Source organism: Mustela lutreola, chromosome 8 (genome assembly GCF_030435805.1).
Source record: "Mustela lutreola isolate mMusLut2 chromosome 8, mMusLut2.pri, whole genome shotgun sequence".
In the NCBI taxonomy this organism is placed as follows: Eukaryota; Metazoa; Chordata; class Mammalia; order Carnivora; family Mustelidae; genus Mustela; species Mustela lutreola.
Genome location: NC_081297.1, coordinates 142,703,483 through 142,727,387, shown reverse-complemented (window position 1 = coordinate 142,727,387; position 23,905 = coordinate 142,703,483). Strand labels below are relative to the sequence as shown.

The 23,905-nt window shown below is 56.3% G+C and overlaps 1 protein-coding gene across 1 annotated transcript in view; it reads right to left on the bottom strand.

Annotated features, from left to right (window-relative positions):
- Window positions 1-11,366, bottom strand: part of CACNA1I (calcium voltage-gated channel subunit alpha1 I) — a 114,391-nt gene extending 103,025 nt beyond the window's left edge. Inside the window, exons 1-2 of the mRNA XM_059187032.1 lie at window positions 11,215-11,366; window positions 1,251-1,506 (exon numbers count right to left, since the gene is read on the bottom strand). Of these exons, the coding sequence (XP_059043015.1) occupies window positions 1,251-1,485 (235 nt within the window). The 5' untranslated portion in view covers window positions 1,486-1,506; window positions 11,215-11,366. The remainder of the gene's footprint in view (window positions 1-1,250; window positions 1,507-11,214) is intronic.
- Between the last annotated feature and the right edge of the window lie 12,539 nt (window positions 11,367-23,905).

Genomic DNA, 23,905 nt, shown 5'->3' with positions numbered 1-23,905 from the left:
CCCATGACGTGGTTCCATTGTGTTCCTGGTCTTCCGGCGAGCCTTTCTCTCCCTCAGACCTCCTGTGGTCCCCCTTTTCCTGGCCTGCCCACCTCCCAGCTCACATGCTACAGGCTCCTAAGGTTTCCCCAATATACTGTACTAAAACCGTTCCCATGGATGATGTCTGCGCCCCCCACTCCTGGCAGCTTCTCAGGGCGGGGCAGCTAGCTACACTTCTCTGTCCTCCATGATTCCGGGGCTGATGCCGGGGAGACCTGGGCGAACAGTTATTGAACAGACCCTCTAACTAGCTGTTCTACAGAAGAAACACCTGGCTTTTGGCCCTCTACCCAGCTAAGGGCACCCAGACCCACACTCCACCCATTCCAGCAGAGACCCTCCAGTTTCCAAGGTAACCACCCAGTCCCCTCCCCAGCAGAGGGACCAGCACCCTGGGCTCCACATGACTGCCTCCCCCAGCCTTCCTGGGGCCACCTCGCCACCCCAGCCAGCATCCCGGCTAGCCCAGGTGTCCAGAGCTGGGCTCAGTTACTACCCTGTGTAGCCTTGAGCACTGGCAGAGACTCTGTTCTGCTGGGCAAGCCCCCAAACCCAGAGGCCACCATGTCTGGGTCCCAAAGCCACCTCCTCACCAGCCCCCAGCCCTCAGCCCAGTCCACGATCCATTTCCACACTGCACTGAGCCGTCGGTCCTTCTAAAACACTGATGGCTGCGCATCACATCCCAGCTGCAAACTTCGCCTGGTCGCCTTGCCCTGAGAACACAGGCCAGGTTCTCACGCAGCCCCGCTAGCCTCCCTCTCCCTCTTCCACTCCAGCCACAACAACCTGTCCTCGGCTCCTCTCTTCCCCAGGCCTTTGCTCCTAATGTACCCCCTCCCCAACACCACTCATTACTGGAGGCTCAGCTCTGACATGGCCAATATGTGCCCAGCGAGCACTGAGGGAGCATGCGTGGATGGCCAGACTTCGTGCTGGGGGGCTGGGGTCCGGTAGCAGAGACAGGCTCGGCCCATGTCCTGTTCATCTGACGGGACCCTGCAGGCGGCAACCCCCACAGTCGTCAAGGACGTTCACATCAGCAGGACACCAGGTCCCCATCAGTCGGTTCTCCATGCCCCATGTTCCCCCAGACCCCACATCAGAGCTCGACCACTGCCACCACGGCCTCCAAACCAGAGGACAGTGTGGCAGGCAGGGCTCAGTCAGGGAACAGCTTGCCCCCTGCCCCCCACGCAAAGGATATGGGTTACACACCATCTTGATGCACCAGTTCCGGGGGCTGGTGGTCTGTCGAAGACAGAAGAAGGCAACAGGTGCCAGGTCCGGGTGAGGGACTTCAGGATCGGCTCCATCCAGGTGCTCCTCCAGGCCTGGAGGGGAAGGAGGCGGGCTCTGGGGCCCAGGCTGCTCCGTGACTCCTGGCTCAGCTGCTGGGGCAGCAGCGGCAGAGGAGGAGGGCGGTGGGGAGCTCTCAGCCATGTCGGCGCCGAGCAAGGAGCCCTGGGGGAGGAAGAAGGGTGGCATGTGGCTGGGGCTGCCTGGCACCCACCTGCCCCCACAAGGGGACACAGCCCAGACAGCCCATAGCCCCTCGCTCTCACTCTGCCCCAACGGTTAGGAGCAAGCTGAGGGCCCCCCATGCATCCAAGTCGGAATCCACTTCCAGGGAGGGGTCCTGGGGCAAGTCTGGTCAACTCCGCGCAGGCTCAGTTTGGGGAGATGAAGAGTGAGCATAAGACCTATCTAGAATGTAGCTGTGATATTAATTGGGTTTAATTTGTTTTTATGAGACCGTGGTTGTATATTTACTACATCATCGAAGACAAGAAAATTTGCAAGAAAACAGGGAAGTTACTATCAAGTCAGACATCATCACCAGGACGACAGGTGTTAACAGAGGAGAGGTTGGAGGGCTGTGGAGCCGGACACCAAGGGAGCTGGGCAAGCCAGGAGGGAATCTGGGCAGGCTTCCCCGAGGCAGTGAGCTCAGGGATCTCCCCGACCACCTCACAAAGATGAGAACTCAGGGACCTTACACACCAACCTCTTTGCTTTACAGCTAGAGAAACTGAGGCCCAGAGAACAGACAGGACAGACACACAGTCCAGCAACAGCAGAGGCAGAACGCTACCAGGGCTGGCTTCTTGGGAGTGTGACCAGCGTGGCCACCCAGGGCTCCACGCTCAGAAGGGCCCTGTTCTGGGTTTAACGCTTGGCTGTCACGGACTTGAAATTCTTCATCATTTGAGATCTGGGGCCCCTACGTTTCCATTCGGCAGCGAGCTCTGCAAATTACACTGCTGCTCCTGGCTTCAGCACAGGGGGCACTTCCACATTCCGGTCTCCTCTAATGATTCCAACAACCCCAGGAGCGCTCCCCTGCGCTTGGAGAAACAGAGCCAGGGAAGGAAGTGGCGCACCAAGGCTAGGGCACGCTTCGATGCCAGAGTCCCAGCACTGGCCCTCCAGATTCAGTGATGGCTGGCCATGACCTTGCCTGGCCCCCTCTGCACAGACAGCCAACGGTGAAGGAGGAAGGACAGCCACTTGTCAGGGCCTGCCCCCTTCCCACCTCATCCAAGAGGCCACCCATCCCCAAATCGCCACGCACTGGGGTCTCCCAGGGCTTAGGACCCCGACAGGGCTGGGCTGGGCAATGGGAGTTGGAAACAGAACGCGAGCTCCCGGGGCTCAGCGGACTGCAGCCCGCGGCTGCCGAGCTGCCCAGAGCTGATGCGTTTGGACATTTCTCTGGCTCCCGGGGGCAACAGGCGGGAGTTGGCACCTCCTGCCACTTTACCCTGCTGGTCAGGGAGGCAGAGTTTTCTCCCAAGCTCCAGGCTTCGCTCTTGGTTCCAGAAAAACAGCCATGGGCATTACATAAGCTTGTAGGCGACTCGGCCTGCCACGTGTCAACCCCTGGGCTGAAAAACACCCTCCCTGGGGTGGCTCCGGGCCTGCCCACCACAGGGCCTGCCTCTGAGCCCACCGTCCCTCTGCCAGCCCCTTGCTTCGGGCACACTGGACCTCCCCAGTCCTAGAGCTCCAGCTGACTCCTCTAGACCTGTGCTCACACACTCCTCTCTCCCCGGAACACCCTCTCCTCCAGCCGCACGCCCTGGTCCCCAGGCCTGATGATGCATTCATTTGTCCAGGAACTATTTCCTGAGCACCTACTATGTGCAGGCACGGGGCCAGCCCGGCCGCTCCGCCGGTGAAGAAGGCAGGCTTGGCCCCAGCCCCCATTTCGGCTGACGCTCCAGCAAGGGAGGGAGACACACGAGTCAATTAATTTCTCTCCCTCTGGGTTCCAGAGCCCTTATCACCAACACACACACCGTATAATTTATGTATTTATATCTTTATGATTTAGCGCCTGTCTGCCCAACCTGGAAGGCGGCTGTAGGAGAGCAGGGACTGTGGTCCGCTTCTTTCACCGCTGCATTCCCCGCCCCCACCAGTGCCTAGAACCGTGCCTGCAACATTTTAGGGGCTCAACAAATCCACATTGGACAAATTAATAAAATGTGCTGGGAAGTAAACAAACAAGGGAGCGAGGCGGAAAGGCACCTAGTGGAAGGAAAGAGACACCAAAGATAAAAATAGGAAGCAGAAGGCACCAGCCATGCGTGATCTGTAGGACGAGCTCTCCAGGTAGAAGGAACAGCATGTGTAGAGACTGGGGGGCCGGAACGAGCTCGGTGCATCTAAGGAAGAGAAAACGAGGCCAGTGTGCCGAGCCCAGGGCAGGGAGGGGGTGAGCGGAGTGTTTGGCAGGCCCCACGGAGAGCCCGGGCAGGAGTGTGCTTTTTATTCCGAGTGCAACAGGAATCCGCAGGAGGGTTTTAGGCAGGAAGTGGTGTGCTCTGGTCTGTGCTTTTAAGCCAGGCCTCTAAGGACTAAAGGGAGAGTGAGTGGTGGGGCAGGCAGGGGTGGGGCTGGGAAGGCCGAAAGGAGGTAGGAAGGATGGGCAGGCCTGGCCTGGGATGGACTTGAGACATGTTTTCGGGGCGGAAAAGCCTGACCCTACCTTGGCCCCGACGGCAGCCCAGCCAGGTGCCACCAAAACCCTTCCTGTAGCTGCCGCAGCCCCTGGAACCACACGAGACCACGCCCTCCTCCCTCTCAGCTCTACCCACTCCGTCCTAACTTGCTTTTCACCTCACTTGGCCCCGTTTAAGGCTGTCACAAGGCTGTGGTCCTTTGTCCTCACAGCTTTCCTGCCTCCCTATGGGACTCCTAGAGACCACATTGCCAAGGCCACTGCCCCCAACCCACTCCCCATGCCCACCCAGCCTCCACCCTCTGACTTGCTCTCCGGTGCCCACTCAGGGTGCCACCCTCTCACCTGCTCCCCATAGTCCAAATTCCCTCTGCCCTGTGCCCAAAGCCCTGCTCCTGTCCCCAGCTGCCCCGCTGCCTCGGGCTAGAAGCTCTTGAGGGGTTGGCAGCTGGGCCCCCTGGGCTCCAACCTGTCTCCAAATGGAGCTCACAGAGATGAGAGGTCTGGCTTTAGGTGACAGCACGGATGGATTCAAACTCAGGTCCATCTGGCCCCAGACTCTGAGCTGCCTCCACATCCTGGAGCCTCCTCCCTCTAAGCACTCTCAGGATGAGGCCATCAGGCAGTGGTGTGGTGACTGGACTGGCCTCTGTGAGCAAGTGCAGGGGCAGGAGCAGAACCCCACTGTGTTGGGAACACACACCCCCACTCTTGACTCCACTGGCCTCTTGGAGCCTCAGTCTTTCCCTCTGTAAAGCTCAGGCCTCCTCCTGCCTGTGTCAGCAGGCCCCACATCATGTGGATAGGAAAGCTCTCTAAAACTCATGAAGGTAGATGTCTAAGCATGCATGAGGCCAGCTGTGCCATCCCCAGGGGCTGCACCCCAGCCCTCTCTCTGCCATAACTACCACCACCACCATCACTGCTACCACCATCACCACCATCACCACCACCACCACCACCACCATGACCATCATCATCACAGCATCAGAGGCTCTGACTGAGCCTGACTGTGCCAGGTAACAAGCAAAGGGCTTTCTAGGCAGCACTTATATGTCAATTTCTACCATCACCCCCCTAAAGTACAAACCATCCTTATTTCTACTTTATGAAGAAAGAAACAGGGGCCCAGAGAAGTCCAACAGTGCCCATTGTCACTCAGCTATTATAGGACAAAACCAAGGTCCCAGTTCAGGCCTGCCATTCCCGAGCCTAAGCACTAAACCTTCACAGACACCAGCTTGGGATCGGGAAAGGTGCCCTGGAACCGGGCCTTCCCTCCCAAGCTGGATTCCCAGTGACAACACAGTTGCTGGTGCAGACAAGATCCCCAGTGTGGACAAAGACCCTGAGAGTCTGTGGGGAAACCTGCCTCCCAGAATCTTCCAGAGCCCTTGGAGTATGGTGTGGAGAGGCCTTGTGTCTGCAGAGCTCAGAACCTGGTTGGTGGAGAAAGACACGAGGCCTCTCTTGATATCCCAGGCCCTGCGTGAGTGCGCGAGTGCGTGAGTGTGTGTGTGTGTGTGTGTGTGTGTGTGTGTGTACACATATACGTATGTGTGTGTTTGTGTATTCACCAGCAAACACAAGCAGACAACCTGCTTACTCCTTTACCAACAACCACATATCAACTAATGTCACAGCTAGGAGAATAAGCAACAAATTCGTTCCGAGAATACTAGAATCTAAGTATCTCAGAATCAGAGCATCTTAGAATCACCCAGAACTTTAGAGGCCCGACATATTAGCTACAATAACCTCGGACTTCCATAATGTGGCATTTCAGAGCCCAGGCTGCAAGCCAAGCCCTGGGGTGCCGTCCCAGCTCTGCACCACTACCCCCGGCGCCCCACGCAGCCCAGCAGTGGCCCACGGCGACTCTGACTATAAAGGGAGGGTGACGACTGCGCTGTGGCAGGGCTGCCGGGAGGATGGAGTGCGGTGATACCCACCAGCCCCCCGCCGCACCACCAGACACCAGGCCAATGCACAGTGGGCCTGTGACCGTCCCCCACGCCCGTGAGCGCCATTGGCTGTGGAATTCCAGAATCCCACCACTTTGGAGACCCAGAGACACAGTGCCTGGTTTTCGACTCCCGGGGAGTCTCTGAAAAGAACGGGGTCCCCAAAGGGGCATAGTGGGTCACCATGTGCTCGTCAGCCCAGAGATCGTGCACTCACACGCATACTCATGCTCACGCACACATCCACCTCCACAAACACACTCACACACTCACAGATGTAAACAGCCGGGCATGGACGCACACACACGCACATACGCAAGCACACACACACACACACACACACACACACACAGCGTCTGCTCACACAAACCCAAACACACCCTTCACATTCTCGTCAGATTCGCATAGACACACACTCACAAACACACAATGCCAAGGCAGAGCCTGCATCTGGCAGCCTGCAGGAAAGTCTTTGTGAGGCTGGGGGACACGTCCCTCCCAGAATCCTCCAGCCAGCATCCCAGAACCCCTGGAACCCTCTGTCTGCTCCCTCTTCCGCACGACAGCCCTGCAGATGCATGATGACAGCCCGCCCGCCCCAGAGCCTCGTCTGCCCCAGGCCTCTTGTTGCCAGATCCCTCAACCCCTCCCAGCGTGATATTTCCAGCTCATCTACTCTTTGGGACCTGTCCCCAGTCATACTCAAGTTTGCCTATGTTCCCCTGCAAGGATAGGACCCGAATGGCACCAAATAACCCAGAGTAGAGCAGGAGGTCATGTGCCTAATTCTGCAGTGGGGCCGTCTCTTGAAGCAGCCTGGGAGCCCCAGCACCTGGCTGGCAACTCAGTCAGACTGCAGCATCTAGGGTGCATGTGGTCCACTAGTGCCCTCAGATCCTCTTCAGAGAAACTGCATCCTAACCTAAAGATGAGTGGCTCAAGTATGGCCCCAGATGCATGACCTGAGGCAAAGCTTGCTCTGGTCTGCCCAGCCAGGTCTGCATACACCGCAGGCATCTTGGTTCTGTCACCCAAACGAACAGCCAGCCCTGCAGGTTTGCAGCGTTCAATGAAGGGAATCAGAACCCCTTCCCGCGATGGCTACCAAGAGTGACAGCCAACATTAATAGGGGAGCGCTTCTTGTGGGCCAGGCACCTCGTTACAATCCAACGACAAAAGTGTTTTTGCTCTCTCCACTTTACAGGTAAGGAAACTGAGGCCCAGGGAGGTTAAGGGATCTTTCCAGGGTCAAGGGCTGCTTGGTCAAAGAGCTACGGGTCGGCTCTGGAAGGCTTTGATCCATGCTACCATATGAAGGGCCATCAGGCGGTGGACAGGACACTGCAGCCCACCCACCTGCGCCCCGGTACCTGTCCACATGCCTGTCACTAGACATTGTCGCTGTTTGCCAGCTTTCAGCCTCACGACTAGTGCCAGCCAGCAAGACTGTAACTGAATCTCCATCAGTGTGTTTGAACATTTCCCAGCAGGCGACGCTGGTGATCATTTTTTGCTCATTCTGCAGTAATGAGGGCCCTCGGTCTTACTTCAGCTAAAAAATGAGAGTGGATGCGGTCCCTAGAGGGAGAAAAGTTGTGCACGGAAGGGAGAGCACTGGATTGGGAGCCTCGGGGCCCAGGTTCGGGTCCCAGCCCGTACTCACCGCAACATGCAGTCTCCCCAAGCTTCATGTCCTCTTGTATAAAATGCAGAATGGGACCCCTTCGCTACCTCACCAAAGGGATAGCAGACAGGGGGAAAGAACAGGAAAGTACCTTCATGATAGAGAAACAGCTTCCATTCGCTGTACCAGGCCCCGTGCTGGGCACTGCAGAGACACGTCTAAGCCTCACAAAAATCCTTTAAGAAGCTGAGTCCCCCTGTGAGGCTAAGTGCCCTCCCTCCCTGGGCCATGCCCATGACCGTGAACGTGCTCATGTCTTTCCCACCTGGGGACAAGAGCTGAGTGGTCCAGGGAGAAGGCGTAAGTCCCTGGACCAGCAGAGAACTGCCTGGGCCCCTCACTGCTCATCAGGGCCAGCAGTCAGTAAGAAGGATAGAAAAAAGGCTGACACTGCTCTCAAAATGCATGATCCGTGAGACCACCGTGGCCAGAGTCCAGGAAGAGGGGGAACCGGCAGAGGCAGGGCCCCTGAGATGAAGACAGGACTGGGTCTGTGCCCTGAAAGCTCCAGCCCTGAAAGACTGTGGCTCCATCCTGAAGAAACCACTTCCCTCTCATCCTCTCCTGCTCAGTGAGCCCCCAAACCCCTCACACTTGTTCAAGGACATCCAAACACCTGGTGCTTTTAAGCCCTCCACAATCTGCACTGCCCACATACCCAACGGAGCTCCGTTCGCCCTGGCAAGGGCACAGGAGAAAACAAGGCCTTGTAGCCGGATGCCCACACAGCCCCCGGCAGGGGGGAGCCCCAGGCCCCCTCTCAGGGGCACAGAAGCCCCAACAGGGCAGAACTGGTCTGCTCCTTTTTGTTCACCGCTGTGTCCCCCAGTAACCAGAATAGAGCTTGGCACATAGTAGGTGCTTAGTAAATATAAAAGAGAGAAAAGGAAATCAGATGTGTTTTCTTCCTTCCCCAGGCTGGCAGTCATGAGGGGGAGCGACTCAGCCTACATCTTCCTGGATATCAGGATCCACGGGCCCACGGACCTACTGGCCCATGGATCGCAATATCCACACGTCCACAGATCCACAGACACCTACGCCCACAGACCTATAGATCCTCAGCCCCATGTGCCTGCAGACCCACAGACCCACACACGCACAGCTCCAGAGAGCCACAGAGCGTGGAGCATGGAGCACAGACAGGCCACCTGTACACCCATAGCTCCCTCCACTGTGGGCACAGGGGTTGAGGGCACGAGGCAAGAGCAGATCCTGTCCCCCCACCCAGCCTGGCATCCCATCTTTCTAGACATAGTGTTAGAGCACCCTGAGCTGGGAGCTGGGGAACTCAGAGAACAAGCTGGAGGAGAGGGAGACAGACAGGAATCCGGGAGCCCCACGAGAGCCTGCTTTGTTACCTTGGAAAGAACTCAGAAGCTGCCTGGGGGCGGGAGCTCTTCCAAGGTGGGGGAGAACCGAGAGGCGTCCAGAAGCCGCCTTTCCTGGGAGGGCTGAAGCCTAGGGGAGTCCCACATGGGGTGTGGGTGGTGGAGACGGCAGTGGGGCCGGGGTGGCATGAGGAAGGGGAACTGGGAGAGTCACAGGTGGCGATGCCCTGTGCTCCTTGTGGCTCTGGGTCGGGGCACAGAGGAGCTAGAATCCCAGCCATCGCCCAAACTGCTCCCAGCTTGGCTGTGGGCTCTCCGGAGGAGTCTGTCTGGAGCTGGTGACAGAGGGTGAGAGAGAAGCCGTTTTCATGGCCACCTCCGTCCCCACCTCCCCACCCAAGGTCAAGGGGAGTCAAGGCTCAGGGACTCGGGAAATGCTGCTTGGTGCCCTCTGGTGGGCCTAGAAGATGCCCTCTCAGAAGCACCTGGAATGGGGGTTGGGGGAGGGACGGGGAGGAGCCTTCTGCCAAGCCTGTAGCCCCTCCCCAGGGCTGCCCCTCAGGGTGCCGGGGGCAGGCGGGGCTGCTGTGAGCGGCCAGGAAGAGAGTGCAGGGTCTCGGTGTGGTGCCCAGGCCCTCTGGGGCGTGTGTGCCTGGAGCTTGAGAATCTGGTGCCAGACAGGCTCAGCATCAAGCCCCAGGATGTGCTCCTCCCTCTTCCTCTTCCTCCCCCGACTGCAGCCTCAGAATTGGTCCCCACTCTGTGTCGCCCTACCCTGTCACCCACTGGCGTCCCCTCCCTCTGGCTCAGCCCTAATGGTGGAGGCGGGAAGGGGACAGGGAGGTAGCTAGACTCCCCACCCTGTCTCCAGCCCAGCCCAGGTCCTGCAGTCTGAACAAAAAGTTTACCCTGAAGGGTGGACAAGAGTTTCCAAAGCCAGTCGGTGGGGCCGAGGGGAAATACTGATCCAAGAGGCAACCTGACAGTGTGGGCAGGGCCTGAGGTTCGCAGCCTCAGGAAGCAGGCCCCTACTGCTCGGCCAGACCCTTTCCCATGGGCCCAGCCCATGGACCCACATCCCGATGGGCCCAGCACCCCAGTTCCTGGGTGGTGCGGGGATCTGCTGAGTGAATCCTCAGGGCGTGAGACAGAAGGATGGACGGGTTCCCGGCTCAGGCCAACCTGAGCCCTCCCGTCCTCAGGGGTTCCTGACATGGCGTGTCAGACCCCATCACACCATACGGGCACAGACGCAAGCAAGCTTTCTGTCTCTCTCTTTCTCTCTCTCTCTCTCTCTCACACACACACACAGCTGGACCCAGAACACAGACTCGCACGGCCACAGTGTAGCTCGGGGGTCTTCCCACATGCCAGTCTCATCCCCAGCTCAGAGCCCCCAGGACCCCAGAAAGGAGAAAGACACAAGCAGATAGACTGACTGCTACCTCCGCCTGAACCCATCCAAAAAGCCCCCCTCCCCCAGCACCATGCCCCCCCCCAGGCCTTCCCACCGTCTGCCAAGGCCTTTTGCCCTCCACATCCCCCCCACACACCACCTAGGAGACAATTAAAACCAAATCATCATAAACACTCATTATATAACCAGTCCCAACCTGCTGAGGATTCCTTTTACCCCCCAGAGTCCCAGCTCCAGCCCCTGGCCTGGCTTCATGCAGCCAAGCCTTGAGTACCCCCCGGAGGGGCTGGCCCAGGAGGGGGCCCACTACCACCTCGGCCTCCAGGAAAGTTCCCGCTGCCTGGGCTTCCCCCATTCTATCCCCCTACCGCTCCTCTCCCTGGGCAAGTACTCCCGGCTCAGCCCTCTGGACACTGACACCAGCGCTGGTCCAGCTGGCCACAAAGCCGCAGCAATGGAGGGGCCGCGGGACAGACAGACACACACTGGGCCCCCCCAGCCGGCAGCCCGACTTGTTGAATAAATTTCTGCAGCGCTGGCTCAGCCGGCTTCAGCATTGGCACCGAGAGAACTTTCGTGGCCTTGGAGAAGGGACCGGTCAAAGTTTCCCGTCCTTCCCCCCCCCCCCCAAGGCACCTGCCCAAAAGCACGGGATGGGGGCCCAACCCGATGGGCACGCGTGTGGGGGGGCGGGGAGACTGGTCCCCAGAAATAAACAAATAAACGCCTCGGTAAAGAAAGCACCCGACGCGCTAAGAAACTGGCCTCGGAGCGGAGCCCTCCCTTCCTCCCCCCCACCCCCACCTACCTTGGCATGGACTTGGCAGGGCAGCAGGGGGTCGTCCGGGTCAGAGCCGCGGGGACGCCGCGTGCCCCCCGAAGCCGGAAATCGAGGGGACCCCCGGCCCCGCCAGCCGCACCCCCACCCCCCGCCAATTCAGGATCAGCTGAGCCCCTGGGGCGCGCGGGGCGGCGGGCGGTGGGCGGCGGGCCCCGGGGCCCGGGCCATGGCGGGAGGAGACGGCGGGCGGCCGGAGGGTCGGCAAGGCTGGGGCGGGCAGCGAGGAGCCGGCGGCGCGGACGAGCCGCGAACCGCGCCGGAGTTGGAGCGCGCGGCGGGCGGCGGGCGGCGGGCGGCGGGCTGGCGGGAGCGCGGCGCTCCGGGGCCGGAGCTGGGGCCGGGGGCGGGGGCGCTGCGGGTACCGAGCGGCCGGCAAGTGGCCGGGAGGACTGCGCGGCGGCGGCGCGGGGTTGGGGCTGGTCCCTCGCCGGGTTCGGCTCTGCTGGCGCCTCCGGCCGCGGGCTCGAGGCGCGGGGTCTGCGCGCGGCAGGGGCTGCGGAGGAGCCGGAGCGCCCGGCGGTGCGGGGACGTGCGGCGGCGGCGAGACCGAGCCGCGCCGCGTGCGAGGCAAAGCCGTCCTTATACTGACACCAAATGTCTTCGGGGAAAGCTGCAGGCGCGGGACGCTGGAGGGGGGGGAGGCGTGGAGGCGACAGACAGACTCACGGCGGCGGCTGGTGAGCCCCCACTCCTCCCTAGAGGGCAGGAAGCCCCAAGCCTGGGGGCCACCCCGTTATCATTCAGGGTCGTGACCGGGGGAGGGTCCTATCGAGTGGGCTGCGTCATGCGTAAAAAGGGAGAGGAACCACTCCCATTACTGACCGACCACCCTCGTGTCCCTCCTTGGCCACGTAGCACTTTGGATTCTCACTGAGGTACTGTGAGACTGGGGGAAGGGGGTTCCCCACTGCCCAAGAGAGGCGCTGCCCAGCTGAGGCCACAGCTAGTAAATGGTGGAGCAGGCTGCGACTGGACTCCAAATCTGCTCATCTGTCCAGGCAGCTTCCTTCCTCCTAATATGCATCCGTGCTTCTTCCCAATCTTCAGGGCTTGGCTAAAAGGTCACCTCCTCCAGGAAGCCTTCCAAAAGGTTTCCCAAGTAGAACAGAGGCTTTTTTCTCCAGCTTCAAATGTCCATAGCTCCTCCACCTCCCCTGGGCAGCCTGGGCCATAGGAGCCTGAAGCATATAAGAGACACTCAGCATTCTCTCCATTCCCACCTCATCTCCTTGGAAAATTGGGGGGTAAGGGGGTCCTGCATGGGGCTGGTGCTGGGCAGGGGTTGATACTGACGATACAGAGGCCTGCCCTAGGGCCACTTGGCCTGGCAGATGGGCAGAGCTGTGGAGGAAGGGGCACTCAGCTTTGATCCCAGCTCGTGGCTTCCTGACTGAGGAAGCCCCTTCAAGTGTCTGAGCCTCAGTTTCCTCATCTGTGAAATGGAGAGAAAAGTTCACACTTCGCAGAATGAGAACAGTCTATAAAGGGCTTGGCACTATTCCTGGCACCTAGTAGGTGCTCAGCAAATATTCAACACTTCCTACCCTTTAATCTGTCCAGGGAGACGAGACAAACCTTTGACACCAGACCACAGCGAAAGGTGTTGTAGGCACACCTAGGCTAGGAGGTGTCTCATAATATGGAGTAAGCAGGCCAGAGGGTGTCCATTGTGGGGCGGACTTATTTCAGAATGGAGTGGGCTTCAGATGGGGAGTCTTCAAGGGACAACTGCCCTAAAGGCACGAGGCTCACACGGAGCCTGGGACGCTCCTTTGACTGAGATAAGAGGAGAGGTGGTGGGTGGAGAAATGGCTTCCAGGAGGAAGAAAGGACACAGCAAAGGCACGGAGGTAAGAAATAAGGTGGCAGGGGCAGACACGCCAGGCCCTGACCCACTGAGTGCCCAGTGGAAAGCTCCAGGCCTGGGAGAGTGACAGCAGACAGCAATTGGACAGCAAGTCAGGGAGAAGCTAACAAACATTGCTCACTTTCTCTCCATTGTCCTCTGGCAACATTTTCATAAAGCGCAAAAGACTGGGCAGGACCTTGAGAAGCTGCCAGACAGTGAATTCCCAGGACTGGGTCTCTTCAGCTCCCACCTTCCAAAGGGGCCACGCAGCCCCTGCCTGCCTACCTGGGGTGACAGTGAGCTCCCCACTTCCCCCGGCAGCCGCTTTGTTCCCTGAGCACCCCGATCATTCAGAGTTCTCTTTCAAATTGAAGGAGAAATTTGCTTCCCTCCATGATTCTAGTGCGTTCCCCTGTCCTGGAGGGACTAACAGCCCCCAACACCCTGCAGCCACTCTTAAGCTTCCACTCGGGCAAGAAGTTCTGCTTTATGTCCACCCACAATATTTGACGCCTTCATTGTCCATTCCTAGGTTCTTTTGCCCACACGCATAGGGCTGGGTGCAGGGAAGCTACAGACGGACCAAAGGTCATAGAAGAAGTGGGGATGAGGGGAGCGCATTGCCACTCCTGGTCTCGGCCAGAGGCAAGGCTGCAACAGTCCCTCCCAGAGGCCCGACTGGAGGCAGGAGCTTCATTTATTCATTATTGCTATTTATACTGTGTCTGGTATTTGCAGAAGACTGCAGCAGCACACACACTCATTACCCCTGCTTCGCCCTGGGAGCGGGAGCCTGCCAGGACAGCAGGTGGACCACAGCCTGGAGTCCCTTCAAGCACCCACCTGAGCTAACAGCTGGGCCAGGTGCCCTGTCCCCTCCCCCAGGGACTAAAGACCAACCAGGGCCTCCCTCCCTACTCCCAGAGCAGCTCAGGCTCCCTTCGGTCTCCAGGAGAACTTTCCAGCAATTGAAGTGGCTAAAAGGGTCGGAAGAATCTATGAAGGGAGATAAACAAGCTGGGGTGTAAGAAAACTGGAGAAGAATTCCTGTTCCAGGACATGAGATGAGGTCCCTTCCAGGAGCAAAGATCTTAAATACACAGAAACAAAGATGCCGATATCCTCGAAATCCACACTGATTTATTTCTCAAACACAAAGCATTTATCTGCGCCAGGCCCTGGTTTAAGCCCTCGACAAATATGAACACATTTAATCCTTTCCACAATCTTGTAAATCATCACTCCTCTTTTATTGGTGAGGGTTTGGCACAGAGAAGTCGGGTAAGTTGCTCAGGATCACACAGCTTTTCAATGGCAGAATGGGGGTTTGAAGTGAGGGCATCTGGCTCCAGCATCTGTGCTCCAAACTTGAATTCTGAATTCTAAGTTTCAAAAATTCTAAGAGTGAAAGTGTCCAGGATTCCACACTGGCAGAGTGGCCCAACCTCTCAGAGTAGAAAGGGACCCAGCCGGTGATAACCTCCCGTGAGTCACCTTATATCCACTCAGAGCACATTCCCCCTGGGCCACGGGAAGGAACTTCTCTCCATGCCCAGCAGCAACCTAAACACCCAAGGACCGGGCCTGGGAGCAGCCCCTGTGGGGAGAAAACCCATGGCAGAAAATGAACTTCAGGGGCGCCTGGGTGGCTCAGTGGGTTAAAGCCTCTGCCTTCGGCTCAGGTCATGATCCCAGTGTCCTGGGATTGAGCCCCATATCGGGCTCTCTGCTCAGCAGGGAGCCTGCTTCCCCCTCTCTCTCTGCCTGCCTCTCTGCCTGCTTGTGATCTCTGTCTGTCAAATACATAAATAAAATCTTTTAAAAAGAAAGAAAGAAAGAAAGAAAATGAACTTCAACGTTCCAAAAGCCTTTATTAAGCATCTACTGGGTGCTGGGCCTGTGCCAGAACCAGAGGACAATTATGTGTTGAAAGGTCCCAAAAACACCGACTGTGGGTGAAAGAGGAAGGGAATTTGGATGCAGAAGGATGGGTTCCAGGAGCCCAAGAGCCCAGCTGAGGAGTGGTAGCTGAATTGGGGGAGGGAGAATAAGGGAAGTTCAGAGGGAAAGGGAGAGGGAAGGGAAAAAGGAGGAGGGACTGCAACATAGAGGAGGCGGGGTCATTGGGGGGAGGGGACAGACAGAAAGAGTTGGAAGACTCTGGGGTGAGCAGCTTGCAGGGCTGGAGGGCTGGTTCCCCTCCCCCTGCCAGCCCCCTGAAAAGTCAACAACACACGCACACAGGTTTAGTGCAAGTGGGTGTCTAGTGCGGATGTCGAGATCCAAACCGATGTGGGTGATCAGCCCTGGGGACTAACCAGTGCATCCCCCAACTAGACCAAGCTGCCCAGAGCAAAGTCAAAGCCAGAGAGACCCAGAAGGACATTAGCCTCCCCCCAGGGTGGCTGTGGTCCTAGGAAGCCTGCCCAGGCAGGAAAGGGGAGGTCATGGTGTCTTACCCAGGTAAGAAGCTGGGGGAGCCTCCCTCCCCACAGACAGGTGCCTACTTACTCCACTAGCCCACTGACCCCTGGCAACAGTTCTGGGTGAGAGGTAACGCGAAGCTCATTTTAGAGATGGGAAAAACAGAACCCCCGAGAAATTAAGTAAATTATCCAGGGTCGCTCAGCTAATGAGTGGCAGATGCAGGATCCCATGTCCGAGTGTGTGAGAGAGAGAGACGGAGACAGAGACACGAGATCCTTCGCCCGTCTGCCCAGGAAGGAGGCTGGAGACAGGGAAAAGGGACAGATCGCAGGATCCTCAGGTTCTTGGCGGATGAAAGGTCCCTGACTCTCAGCCAAAGAAGGCCTCTGATGCCCTAGAAACTTCTGGATAGGGCTTGAAGCATCCAGTCAGGGTGCATCTGGGAAGGGCTGCTGATACCCCAGCAGTCTACAGCCGGCCAGGGTGGGGATGGCGGAGCAGTGGGCTTATTCCAGCACGAATGTCAGACAGAAGACCTGCAGCAGGGAACTGCCCAAGCCCCCACCCCAGACAGAGACCCCAGAAGCCCCTGTCACATTTGACTCGTGTTTGACCGGTGGCCCATCATCTCCTTGGTGCCCCACAACATCCACATGCATGAGCTGGGATCCTGTAGGTGCTCAATATTTGCTGAATGCATTTCTTGAGTGCCCGGGTTCTGAGCCGGCATTTCCAGGCCCATTCCACTGATGAGGAACTTGAGGTCATGAGAGGTGCCACGGCACGCCTTCAGTCACCCCGGGTGATTGCTCAGTGACTTTTACTGACCACGTACTATGTGCAAGGTGTCGGATATACAGCAATGACAAAACCCAGCCCAGTGGGGAGCAGCCATGTTTAGACAACCCAGGTTAAGTGAAGTAGAAGAGGAAACCATTGTTTCTGGTGTGGGAGGGTCGCAGAAGACTTCACACACCAGTGCAAAGGCTTGGAAGGAGGGTGGGGGTGGGCAGGTAAGAGTTTTTCTGCCAAAGCATCGCAGGAAGGTCATTCCAGGCAGGGGGGACAGCAGGAGCAAAGGCCCGGTGGCATGAAGGAGCAAGGCTTGTTGTGGGAACCAGAGGAAGTCCCATGTGGCCAGGCCAAGTGTCCGAATGAGGGAAGTGTGGGCGGGGAGTGGCAAGGTCAGGTTTGTTGAGCTGACTGCAGTCTGCAAAATGAGGCCTGCACTAGCCTGGGCCATATTGCTGACAGGAGGGAGGAGACGGGTTTGAGGCATGTTTCAGAGGGGCAGAGGACCAGGACTTGGACCCCCAAGGAGGAGGAAGGGCCCCGGGTGGATGGTGGCATCTGCTGGTTCCCCAAGCCTGGCTCCCAGAAAATTCACCAGCTTGGAAAGGCAAGCGCTGTGGTGGGGTGAACTGGGCACACAGAGACAGCAAATCAGGGAGGTGTGGAAGCGTGAGACAGAACAGGGGACAGGAGAAGTGAAGGGAGCTGAGCTCAGGCACAGTGGGGTGGTGGAGCCCAAGGGGCAAGAGACAGGAAGCAGGGAGCGCAGTCAGCTGTCCGCATCCCTGCCCGTTGCTTTCTTCCCTCTGCCTCGGTGGTGTCTTTCTCCTTCTTCAGTTCGCCCAGGCCGCTCCCTTCCTCCCAGGCTCTTTCTCTCCCTTCTCCTTTCTCTGATTCTCTCCATCTTTCTTTCTCCATCCTACTCCTCTCTCTCACTTCCCCCTCTCTGCAACTCCCTGTCTGTCTGTCTGGATCCCTGTCCTCAGGCTCTGTGCGTGTGTGTCTCTCACGCATGTGCGCGTGCTCACACCCTCTCTCTCAGCTGCTCCCGCTGCTTGGACAAAGAATAATAGAACAGGCAACTCTTCCTTTTATCTTCGGCTGGACAAAGGCTGGCACCCCAGCAGCCCAGCCTCAGGGAGCCACCTTCATTCAATGTCACCATCAAGGAGAGGTGAGTGTGGGTTTGTGCGGGCGTGAGCTGGCTCTGGGGCTGGAGAAGCTGGCCCAGGTTGGCCTTGGCCCCTGCCCTGCAACTTTCTGACCCCTGGTGGCTCAGGATGGCCATCTTAGGGAGCACGCTGGCTGGGCCCAGAGGCAGGTGAGCAGCCCCTCAGCCTCCCAGATTGCCGGAAATCCCACCATCAGGGCTGCTGTCCTTTTCAGATTTTGATCTTTGTTGAAACTGGAATTCCCTCCCAAACACCCCGTACCCCCAGGAAGGATCACAGAGCTAAGAATCATGGAGCTAGTTCTCCAGCCGTGAGGCCTGCTCTGTGCCAATGCCAAGTCTGAGTTTTAAAGAATAATCCTTAGCAGTCCTCTCTTTGGCAGTGGTCTTGGGATGGGGGAGGGGAGGTGGGGTAGAGCCATAATCAAATGTCTCCACCTAGAAAGCCTCCCATCCTCCAGCCCAGCAGAGACATCTCCTCTGGGATCACAGCAGGTCAAGTCAGGGGTCCCTCACGCCACGCCCCTGCCCAGTCTTGATCGCCTGTCTCTCTGCTCTGCCCTTGCCAAGTTTGGAGCCCTGGAAAGAGTGGGGGCATAGTGTAGGTACCAGAGGTCTGCTGAGTGAAGGAAAGGACAAACAAACGAATGAATAAATGAATGAATGATTATCATACAGGAGGGTGTGGCAGGGCATCTCTTTCAACAGCTCCTTTTTTTTTTTTATTAACAGCTCCTTTTTAAAAAAAATATTTTATTTATTTATTTATTTATTTATTTATTTATTTATTGGTGGAGACCGCATGTGTGTGCGAGCTGGAGGATGGGCAGAGGGAGAGAGAATCCCAAGCAGATGCTGCTCTGAGTGTGAGGAGCTCGGCACGGGGCTCCATCTCACACCCCGAGATCATGACCTGAGCCAAAATCTAGAGTCAGACCACTGAGCCACCCAGGCGCCCCTTCAGCAGTTCCTTCTGAGCCCCAACCGTGTGTCTGGGGGCACAGCTGTGAATAAAATGAAGTCCTTGCCCGCATGGAGCTTATATAGGAGAAGGTGAATCAGAAAATACAGAAGGTAAATACACAAACTGTACAGGACATCAGTTGATGATCAACCTATAGAGAAAAATAAAGCAAGGGAGGTTGGTGGGGAATGAGGATGATGGGGTCATTTGAGGCGGTGACAGATCACCCTGGCTGCCTGGTAGAGACTGCCCTGGGAGGGGCAACGTTCATCAGTCCCCACCCATCCTGGGGCCAAAGGAGTGAAGCTTTCTCAGCCTACTCCTTGCTCCCTAAAGCAAAGTCTGAGCGAAGCAACCCAGCTGGAGGCCCAGACGCTTCTCCATTCTGGGTGAGCAGAGCCGGGCTCTTAGCTCTTAGCGCACCCCTGCTGTCCGCCCCTCATCCTTCCTCTCCTACACCATCCCTATGGCACACACGCTCACGTACATGCACTGTTCCCTTTTGTAAATCCTTTCCAGGAATCCCCTGCTACACCCAGGAACAGGGACCGTGGTGAGGGTATTAGAGAGGCCCAAGGAGGAGGCAGATGCACACCTCGACAGATACCTGGGGAGGTTTCCTGCAGAGAGCAGCTTTGAAGATGTGTCTCGAAGGTGGGAGTGGACATCCACTGATTAAAATGGGGGGACACTTCCAGTGGGGGCATCCAGCCTCCAGTTCTGCCTGAATGTCTGGAGAGGCAGCATGAGCCTCTCTGAGGCAGAAAAGCATACACCTACCACAGAGGCCTTGGGTATCCCAGGGACCAGCCTGTCCTCCCCATCGTCCTTCTGCACCTCTACACCCATGAATGCTCTTGCTACCTGCCCCCAGCCTGGAGAGGTAAGCAGGCTCATCACATTCCTCTGGCAGACACAGAAGCAAGACACAGAGAGGCCAAGAGACTGGCCCAAGGTCACACAGCAGAAAGTGGCAGGGCCCCAAAGCTAAGCCTGGGTCCATGGATAGCTTACAGCCTGAGGCTGCCTCGCTCTCAGTCTGTAAGGGCCAGAGATCCTCCAGCACCACAAACCCCCAGAGGAAACTGGGGGAGGGGTTCTCCACTGCTTAACCCCCAGCATTTACTTCTGGGACACAGCTGCCCTTCCCTCAAAAGGGAAGAAACACACAGAGACACTGATACACAATTCTCACACTCCCATGTGTGCACTAACACACACACACACTGACACATTCACACAGACTCACAAACACCACAGACACCCTCACACGTACACCCAAACAGATATAATTTTTGCTAAATACACCCTCTCACCAAGACACAAATTCACACAGACACATGCACACCCCCTCTCAAGTACACACAGACACATGCATGTTATTATTACTCGGTTCAAACAAAGACAAATGCAAGAGCAAAAATACCCTTTCCCAAATGCATTCAGCAAGAGGGAAAGACATATTGAAGTATGAGAGAGAGGAAAAAGAAAAAGGGAAGACTAAAAATGGGGGGGGGGTCAAGGAAAAGAGAGAGAGCATGCAAGGGGAAGGGCAGATCAGGGAGGGATGGAGTTGAAAGCATCCAGGAGCAGAGATTTAGGGAGAAAGGTGGGAGGGGAGAGGTGGGGAGAAGAGACTAGGAGATAAGGAGGCAGTAAGGGGATGCTGTGAGGAAGGGGAGGGAGAGGGGAGTGGGGAGAGAAGAGGGGGAGGGGGAGGGGGAGAGGGGAGGGGAAGGGGGAGAGGGGAGAGGGGAGGGAGCCTGTGATTGGAGCCTAAGTTTAGCTGCAGCAGCACTGATGACTCACGCTTGGGGGGGAGCATTGAGTCCGCTCCAGGTTTCTGTTTATATACCTCGATGAGCTAAATATACAGGCTAAGGGGTTCTTCTGTTCTAGTCCAGCAGCTCCTCTGCATTCTCCCTCCACCCTCGCCTCCCCTCCCCAGCACACACACAAACACCCTTGGAGACCCTGTCTCTCCCTCTGTCCAGCCCACTGGGCCCTGTCTGTGTCCTCCTGCAGCACTCCGCACACATCCTGCCCTTGCCTCAGCTCTCTCCACCAGGGCAGTGGCTGCCGAGAGCTGACCATGGGGTTTGGCTCCAAGCTCAGAAATGACATGGTCTCAACGCCCCCTTTCTGAAGCCAGGAGGTTAGGTGGGATCGGTGGGAACACTTGCCCAAGGTGACACAGCAGATAAGTAGATAAGCCACAGCAGATCTTCCTGGGACTGCCAGGCAAGGAACTCCCCCAGTAGCCAGGGGTGAGGGCCTAGGGTGGTGGGGCTGAGTGCCCAGGGGCAGGCAGGGGACTGGAGATGAGAGCGTGAGGCTGGGAGGGAGACAGAACACAGCCAAGGCCTGCTGAGCAAGGAAGAAATGGAACTGGGTGTTTGTGCTGGGGGAAGATGGGGAATGGGATAGTCAAGAGTCTTGGGAACAAAGGAGAGAGTTCCATTGGAAAAATAACCTCTGGCCCTGGAGAGAGCAACTGTGACAACATCAGCTCCCAAACCAGGCTCCCTGCACCCCACCTCCTGAGTCAGTAGCATTAGAGGCCGCCCAGCCCTGAAGCCTGAAGAGTCAAGTCACCTCCTACTAAGCAGATCCTGTGTCGCTGTCCGCGGTGCTGAACCTCCCATCGCCTCTCCCCAGACTGGAGAGTGTAGGCTCCTACCCAGTCCTCTCCCAGCAGTCCAGTAGGGTTGGAGGGGGAGGGGGTGGGGGATAGGATAGGGAAGAAGGAGACTAAGAAGAGGGACTGTAATAGAGGTGGCCCTAGCCAGAGGTTTTCAGAGAGAGAGCGCGCACAATTTCTTCTTTGACGTCATTCTCAAATAACCGCAGTGACCAAGAACACTGGGAGTGAAGATGGCTGACAAATCGAGGAACCAAAGCGGAGTGAGATGTCTGCAAAGCTGGGCAAGTGTTGACACGCACAAACAAATCCAGGCCAGAGGGCGGAAATGGGGCAGGCTGGGAGTAACATCTCAGCAGAGTTGAACCAAAGCACTTCTAGTTTTCCTGTGTTTTTATGACCCATCTTGGTGAAAAGGCTGTGAGTTTTCACACTGTCAGAACAAACAGCCGTGACTCGTTTCCCAGGGTACGTAGCTGTTTCATGGACTCCTCACAGCTTCATCACATTTCTGACAATTTCAAAATCTTTGTTTTCCTCTGGGAATGTAGAAGAGCTCTAACCCTCTCTTTCCCCATCACATGCCGGGCTCAGGAGCCTAGTTCCCTGGCACACACCTGCCCTCCAATGCTTCAGTTAATCTATGAGCAAGGAGTGTGTCATAGGGAGTGTGTTCAAAGGGAGGGGTCTCCAATTTCTTAAGTAGAAACTTACTACCTAAGGCAACCTTAAAGACAATTTAATGCCATCTTCCCTTCCCATTTGCCTCATTGCACAGATGAGAAAATTGAGGCTGCAAAATGAGACAATGTGGGGAGGGATCTGTGCTAGGTTGTCTGAAGATATCATGGGCATCCTGAGGTTGCCTGAGACTGTGGGGAGCTCCTTCTGAGTGGGAACATGCAGGGAAGAGGCTAGCTCTCTCACCCAGGCCTCCAGGCCCCAGCTTGGCCACACACATCCCTCAGGAGAGAATCTTTGGGCCCTGGCAGAAAGATGGCCCCACCTCCCTTTCTCCACCACTCCACCTGCCAGAGGCTCCCAGCCTTCGAATAATGAACGATTCCTAATTTAATTACATCTTTAATTCATTTGGGTCTCTGAGGAGCTTTGAGCTGGAGTCTGAGGAAATGCTCAGTAGTTCCCAAGAGGGAGAGAGGATTTCCTTTCCTGTTTTGGAGAAGGAAGAAGGAGAAGCCATGGTCCCATTTTCCTTTGAAACGGAGTGTACCTCCTACTTCCCCTGCATGGAATCCCTCCACCAGACTTGGGCTTTGGGACAAGCAGGGTGCTAAGCAGAGGTCCGGGAGGCAGCTGGAGGAGGGACCAAGGTACAGAGGGGAAAGCCCCGTCCTGGAATTTTAAAAGTCAGTCCTCATCCACATAGACAAGGAATTGGTTGTAGATTGCCATGCAATGCATTGGACCACCATAATTACTGTGATCACTTTTTGAGGGTTTTGTCAGACACTTTATCTGACTTAACTTTAACCTCACAGTTTTACCATCTGCTTTTTTTTTTTTTTTTTTTTTTTTTTGCAAAAGAGGAAGCAAGGGCTCAAAGGAGAGGAAGTAACTTGCCCAAGGCCACAAGGTAGGTAAAAGCCATAACCAGGACTCAACAGTGGTCTTCCTAGCTTCTTGGCTTGAAGTACCTGCCTACAAGCCCAATTCCCACAGGGGTCTCTAACACACACACACACACACACACACACACACACACACACATCTCTGACAAGGAATCCCATGGGGTGTCTAATCCAAGATGCTGACACTCCAGGATAAACCTCCTGGAAATGCTTAGGAAATCTTGTACTCATGTGCAGATTCCCTCAATGAATAATAATCATAATAATCGTAGCAAACACAGAATCTTTATTATGTGCTAGGCGCTATTCTAAGCACTTCCACATATTAACTCATTTAACTTTTCCAAAAGCTTTAGACCCATTTTCCTGATGGGGAGACTGAAGCACTGAGAGGCAAGTAACCTGCTAAAGGTCCCGCAGCTAGAAAGTGGTAGGTTCTCAAAATCCTGCAAACTAAGGCTTATAACCCTGATTCTAAAGATCAGGAAACAAATCAAAAAGGTGGGCACCTGGGTGGCTCAGTGGGTTGGGCCGCTGCCTTCGGCTCGGGTCATGATCTCGGGGTCCTGGGATCGAGTCCCACATCGGGCTCTCTGCTCGGCAGGGAGCCTGCTTCCTCATCTCTCTCTCTCCCTGCCTGCCTCTCTGCCTACTTGTGATCTCTCTCTGTCAAATAAATAAATAAAATCTTTAAAAAAAAAAAGGGGAGGGCACTCCCCTTCAAGACACATAGGAAAGGACCAGGCTTGAACTCACAGCCAGTTCTGACCCCCAAGTCCCAGCCTCTCTACTGCACTGAGTTGGTGGGTATTTCATTTTCCACATTTCTCAAATGGGTCTGACACCTGTGTCACGGATCAAGTGTGAGGACCAGATGTTAACTGGAAAACTGCTCTGTAAATGCCATGGGCACCAAAAACATGATAACTACATTCATCAAGCACTCAGAATGTGTTCATTTAACCCTCACAATAACCTACAGGATTGGCGTTATCATTAAGTACAACAATATGATAAGGAAACTAAGGCACAGAGAGTTTAAGTAATTTGTCCAAGGTCATATAGCCCATAGGTGGGGGAGCCAGGACTTGAATCCTGGCAGCTAGCTCCAGAGTCATGCCCTTTTTTTAAAAGATTTTATTTATTTGTCAGAGAGAGAGGGAGAGAGGGAGGTCTGAGGCAGAAGGAGTGATCCTGGGAGCAGACCTATGGTGGGGTCACAGCA